Source organism: Platalea leucorodia (genome assembly GCF_965183815.1).
Source record: "Platalea leucorodia genome assembly, chromosome: 9".
In the NCBI taxonomy this organism is placed as follows: Eukaryota; Metazoa; Chordata; class Aves; order Pelecaniformes; family Threskiornithidae; genus Platalea; species Platalea leucorodia.
In genome coordinates this window covers 28570890-28576889 of record NC_138831.1, presented here as the reverse complement: position 1 = coordinate 28576889, position 6000 = coordinate 28570890, and the positions used below count along the sequence as shown (strand labels likewise).

The 6000-nt window shown below is 58.7% G+C and overlaps 1 protein-coding gene across 1 annotated transcript; it reads left to right on the top strand.

The window, feature by feature from the left end:
- The first annotated feature begins 1340 nt into the window (after nucleotides 1–1340).
- Nucleotides 1341–4631, top strand: RPS17 (ribosomal protein S17). Its single transcript, XM_082321366.1, has 5 exons — nucleotides 1341–1432; nucleotides 1674–1825; nucleotides 2137–2242; nucleotides 3952–4017; nucleotides 4497–4631. The coding sequence occupies exons 1-5, from the start codon at nucleotides 1430–1432 to the stop codon at nucleotides 4575–4577; spliced, it is 408 nt and encodes a 135-aa protein (XP_082177492.1). The 5' UTR covers nucleotides 1341–1429; the 3' UTR covers nucleotides 4578–4631.
- Nucleotides 4632–6000: the final 1369 nt, after the last annotated feature.

Genomic DNA, 6000 nt, shown 5'->3' with positions numbered 1-6000 from the left:
AGTTTTAAATAGTTTGTTGCACTTTTTTAAGTTGCACTTAAGGGGGGTTGATAGAGGTTTTTAATCACACAAAGTCACAGGACTTACTTTTCTTTTGTAACTAGCTAAAAAAGGGCTGCGTTTCGGTGGACAGATGAAGGTTCATAGGAGCCCTTTCTCTTAGAGGGGACAAGTACTTTTCCTTTCCTTTATGAAATGTATGGAGTAATGGTGCAGTCGACTGAAATGCTGCTGCTGGGATTTGAGAACTTTTTTTTTACTTTCCCCTCTATCAGAAGCTGTGTGCCAAAGAACCAGTGTCATAATTTCTCCCTCTTTTTTTTTTTCCTGCTGAGCTGATGTTGCATTGTTGCATATCCCAGCTGCTCTTTGTGGGGTTTCGTGAAGCTGTGTGTGAAGTCTCTACCTCATTGTAGTATATGCAGGCAAGACTGCACTCTCCTACAGATGCGTGGAGTAAGCTGTGGTGTAGTTTTTGGCACATAATAAACATGTTGCAGCAAAAAAAAAAAGTCTTGTGCTCCTTGCTTGTGTGCTTCTTGTGAGATCTCTACAACCTGGAGGACCATGGTGTCTCTTGGTTGTTGAAACAACAGGGAGAAGCTGAGCCTCAGCCTGGCCGGTTGGGGAGCAGATGGATGCTGTAGGTGGCTTGGTGGGAGGGGAGATGTGTTTTTTGGATACTGGTTACCAAAGGCTCTGTCAGGGGCTGCCTTGGGAACCCTGGGCTGGAGAAATCAGGCTCCAGCTGGAGCTCCCCTACTTACAGCAGCCAGTTAATGAGGTTAATTGCATGTGTGTGTTCCCACTCTCCTGTGTGGAAGGGTGATGCTGTGCTGGTGTGTTTGATGGGGTGATGGGCTCCAGGGCTCTTGTCTGGGACCTGGCTGTGATGAGGGTGCCCCCTGCCCCTGGGGGCTGGGCTTTGGGATCTCCTGCAGTGAGTAACTCCGCAGCTACCCCTGGGGTTTGGGTTGGGTGATGCTCCCACGGGTGGTGTGAGTTTGTGGGTGCTCTGTGTCCTCCTCTATCATGGCCTAATGTGGCACCAGCTGGTGCCCAGCCAGACCTGCGTCCTGACTGCTCCTGCCCTGCCCAGGGGAGCAGAGTGGGGCCGAGAGCTTCGCAGCCTGGGGCTGGCGCTGGATGCGGCCCCTGGGGCTCCCGGCTGCGCACCGCAGCCCGGGCGCCGCCCCGTCCCCCCGCGGGACGCGGTGCCAGAGGGCGCTGGGACCCGGGGGAGCGCTCGGAGCCCCAGCCCCGCCCCTAAGAGCCGAGCCCCCTCGGAGCCCCGCCCCCGGAGCCCCGCCTCTCCCCGCCGCTACAGGCGCCCCCCGAGCCGCCAGGGGGAGCTGTGGGCGCCGCAGCCTCCCGGCGGCCCCGCGCGCCTCCCGCCATCCTTTGCTCTCTTTCCGCGGCCGCCGCCGACATGGTGGGTCCCGGCCGCGCCCGCCGCTGCTATCCGCCGTCATCCGCCGCCGGGGCCGCTCCACCTGGGGCGCTGAGCGGCTCCGGAGAGCAGGGAGGAGCGGGGCGAGGGGCTGCGGCCTGCAGCGGGGCGGGGAAGGGGGGAGCGGGGCTGGGGTGAGGCGTGTTGCGGGCTGAGGGAAGCCGGGCCCGGGTCGCCGCGGGGGCCCGGCGGGGCCTGACGGGTGTTTCCCCCACCCGCCCAGGGACGCGTCCGAACGAAGACGGTGAAGAAGGCCGCCCGGGTGATCATCGAGAAGTACTACACCCGCCTGGGGAACGACTTCCACACCAACAAGCGGGTGTGCGAGGAGATCGCCATCATCCCCAGCAAGAAGCTGCGCAACAAGATCGCGGGGTGAGGCGCGGCGCGGGGGGTCCCGGTGCGCGGCGTGGGGGCTCCTGCTGCGGCCTGCATTCGAAAGTGATCGCGGCCTGGCCCGTGGCCCGGTCATCGATAGTGCAGGGAGAGGAAGGCCGGCAGCTTTCCCGTGTTTGGGGGGGCCGTCCCCCACCTCCCAGACCCTGTGGCTGCCGGACATTTCTCCGTCCCTGGCGTTCCCCGGGGCGGGTGCTGGGGCTCTGTCTCTTCAGCCTGCTGCGATTCGGGGATTTTGTGGGCTCTGGGAGTGTCGGGAGGTCCTGGATGGTCCCATGTCCCCCCCGCAGGTATGTCACCCACCTGATGAAGCGTATTCAGAGGGGACCCGTCCGAGGCATCTCCATCAAACTGCAGGAGGAGGAGAGGGAGAGGAGGGATAACTACGTCCCCGAGGTGAGGCTCTGCTTGCGCTCGAGTGCCCGCTGCGGCGCTGTCTGTCCCGCCTCGAGGGGTCTGCTCCGTTGGTGGCCCCAAGTTTCTTTAAAACAGAACCTCAGCCAGGAGGAGCTGAGGCGGATTTTGGCCTCGTGTCGGGGCGCTCCCTCCAGAACTGCTGCCCGGGGTGGGAGGGGCAGCTGACTTCTTGCATTTTGACTCTGCTGCCGGTTGGCAAATGCTATCCCTCTTCGGTTTCCTAACTTCAAATGAGAGAAAATACAACTCGATGGGAGGCAGGAGGATATTTCAGAGTGGCTTAAAACCTGCTGTACAGCAGATGTCGCTGAAGAGAAGGAATTGGTGAAACCCCCTCATCTTGAACCTGCATTCGCAAGGGGTTGAGGTCTCACCCGTGACTCAGTTGTTGTTAGCGCAGGGAGAGGAGCTCTAAAAGCATTTCCCGTGTTCGGTGGGTTCGATCCCATCCCTCCCAAACCCTGTAGCCTTCAGACACAGTGCTTCTTACCGCTCTTCCAGATCTCCCTAGTCGGCTTCTGGTAGACCTGCACAAAAACGCTCGGTTCTCTTACCTCTGCTCTTCCAAATTGTCGGTGCTGGAGTTTGGTTATGTGGAAGGTTGTTTTAGTGATGATCTGGGAGGAACAGGTACGATGGTAGGATGTCACGGGAGCCGCGGCAGTGCAGTAAGGCGGGCTGGTGCTATTCCCCCCACCTGGAGATCTGCCTTAGGAGTAGCCACCCTGCTTTGCCTTGTTGGTTTTGTAGCCCAAGGTGAGGTGACACGGCTCCCCACAAGAGACAGGGCTTGGTTTGGCTCCCTTGCTCCTGGCACCTGGAAATGATGAGCGAGACACTGGCAGCTCTGTGCAGACCCTCTCATAGATGCCTCAACGCCCCAGATTTTAGGTGTCAGCACAGAGCTGACCAGCATGGTTGGTGTCGGAGGCTTGGAGAAACCGGCTGGGGCGACTGTCCGTGTGTTGCACTTAGTGACCTTCTGGCTGCCTTTTGAAGGCAGGATGAGGTGGTGCTGGTGGGAGAAGTCACCCCTTGAGGGACCCCAAGCAGGGAAGGAGCGTCCATGCTCTAGCTGTCAATGCAGCATTAGCTGAACCCGCGTTATTCATGGTTTCTTACAAAAATACTGGTGTGACGTAGCCTCTTGGGGATGGAAGCGCGCGGAGAACAAGGTCTGGGGTCCGGAGGGGGTTGGAGGAGGTTGCTCTGGCCTTGAAGAGCAGGAGACCTCAGGTCCTGGGGGTGGGACAGCCCAGGTGGTCACTTGGCATTGCTCTCTGGCACCGCGGTGGTTGGGCTCCAACCTTGGAGACTTGCGTTGCAGGACGAGTGCGAGTGTCGGTGGTGATCGCCGGGACTGGTGCCGTTGTGGACCTGACCGCAGCTCCTCTCGGCAGTGTTGGTGTGGAGCTGGTTAGGCGTCAGGTTGCCAAAGACTTGCCATAAAAGAGGTTCTTCTCCCTCTCTGCTGCCGGGTGGCCTCTCGCGGTGTTTTGGCAGGAGAGCTGGACTCCATCGGGGTCCTCCTGGCTCCTTCTGTGGCTGGAGCCCTTCCCCACAATGGGCAGCGAGATCTTGTTTGCAGTGGGACGGGCCTGAAGCGGGTGTGTGGGGACACGCTGGTGGCAGCAGGGACGTGGCTGCGGGGCCTCGTCAAACTGCATCCGTCTCTCTTCCGTCCCCAGGTCTCAGCCCTCGACCAGGAGATCATCGAAGTGGACCCAGATACCAAGGAAATGCTGAAGCTGCTGGTGAGTGGCCCCAGCTGCGATCCCGCTTGATGGTGTCAGCTGAAGGCTTCAACGCTCTGGTCACACGGCGGGGGTCGCTCCGCCCTGGGACCTGCAGGCAGATTAATTCCTGTACGCTCCTGGGAGGGGAGAGGCAGGGTGGCTTTGCCTGGGACCCTGCTAGCAGAGTGGGTGTGCTCCTCATCCTCCCCTCCTCCCGCAGCACCCTAGGGTGCTGAGCTGAGAACCTCCTCGGCAGCTCTCGCTGGGTGGAGGTTCACCCATAGAAAGACCAGATTCCCCCCACCGATGGGCTGATCTCCAGAGCAGGGTGCTCATATCCCCTTCTTTCTGGAGACGTGAATCCACCCTTCGTGCTACCACAGCACCTTCACGCTTCCCGCTGTTCCCGGGAGGAATCTGCCTCTGCCCTCGGCGGGGTCGGGCACGGATGGCGGGCAGGGCAGTGTGACTGATCCCAATCCCGTGCTGTTTTCCAGGACTTCGGCAGCCTGTCCAACCTCCAGGTGACGCAGCCTACAGTGGGGATGAACTTCAAAACGCCCCGAGGAGCTCTCTGAGCCCGCCACTCTATGTCACTTTTCCAATAAACATGGGGAAACCATCTCAGCCTGCCTGGTCTTTGGAAGCCTGCGTCCCCAGGGATGAGGAGGGAGGGCTGGTTCCTCAGGGTGCCGCGTCCCAGATAGAGGTGTCTGAGGCTTCAGAGGGTGAGGAGGACTCAACACCTTCACGTTTACCAGCATCTTTTTGGGTTCTTTCCTGGCTGTTTGGGGTGTGAGGTGCAAAGCTGTTACTTTACAGGCTCTCCTGCGGTACGCAGCCAGGAGAGGAGAGCCGTGGTGGCTCCTCGGAGCTTGCCGGAGCTCCTCGCCCTCGGCACTTCCCAGGTTTGCCTCTGCCTCCTCCGAGCGGACAGCTCGGGGGTCATGCTGTGCCAGAATAAAAGTTGCTTTTTATAACCGCGTTGGTCAGTTTTAAGTGCTTAAATGAGGGGAAAAAGTCTTGTTGCTGGTTTTCTTTGTATGAGGGGAGTGAACAGGGCTGAGCAGAGCGCTCTTGTCTGGGGCTGGAAGCTCCCCTGCGGAGACAGACCCTGGTGAGGCTTTTGCTGTCCTCTCCCCAGCAAGATGCTCCATCCAACAATTTCCCCAGGGTGCAGCAGAGATGTGAGAGCTTTGGGGCTCAGCCCTGCCCCCCAAAACTGTCCTGGTATGCAGAGGCTCTCCTTGGAGGCAGAGGAGACCTACAGCTCTCAGCCTGGGCCGTTGGCATCATCCAGCACCAGGACCTGCAAGACGGCGCCCTGGCAAGAGCAGGCAACGCTCCTGGGCACCCCGGCTGGGCGAGGGTCCCTGGGTTTTTGGGACCGGCTCCAGCACGAGGCGAGTTTTGCTTAGGGGAAGTCTGGAGCCCTGCGCTCAAAACCTCTGCAAAGCCACGGAGCTCCCCACGTGCCCGGGAGGTGCTGGGCCACCCCCTGCCTGTGCCGCCAGCCCCGCCACAGCACTGGGTCCCACTGGTGAGCACGTATCACGGGTGGGGGTGGCTGTGCCATGGGGTGACTTCTCCCCTCTCCTCGCAAGGAGACCTCAGCGTGTCCCTCCAAGGAAAACTACTGTTCGCAGCCACATCTGGAATCCCCCTGTACAAATAAAAAGATAAAGGGTTTGTGTTTTTGGGAGAAATATCTATATTTAAGTTTGCTGTGGAATTTGTTTTAAATACTTATTTAAAGAAGAAAATGTTTACAGTAAATCTAGCCAGGTATTTAACTTCACATTGAACACACTGAGCTACAGTCAGGATAAGCCAAGCAGGGATAACTTATAAATCCTGTAAGTACTACAGAGATTTAACTCTGAATTGGCAGCTTGATACCACCGATCTCTTCACTATTTAACTAAAACACAGGGAGAACACAGACTGACGGGTAAAATAACCATCAATCTGCCAAAGAGAGTGAGCAAGGAGACATCCCAG

Excerpts from the sequence above, each read along its gene's own strand:
- RPS17 (XM_082321366.1), top strand. Across the intron at positions 2,243-3,951 it reads GGGATAACTACGTCCCCGAG|GTCTCAGCCCTCGACCAGGA; the intron begins GTGAGGCTCTGC and ends TTCCGTCCCCAG. Across the intron at positions 4,018-4,496 it reads AGGAAATGCTGAAGCTGCTG|GACTTCGGCAGCCTGTCCAA; the intron begins GTGAGTGGCCCC and ends GCTGTTTTCCAG.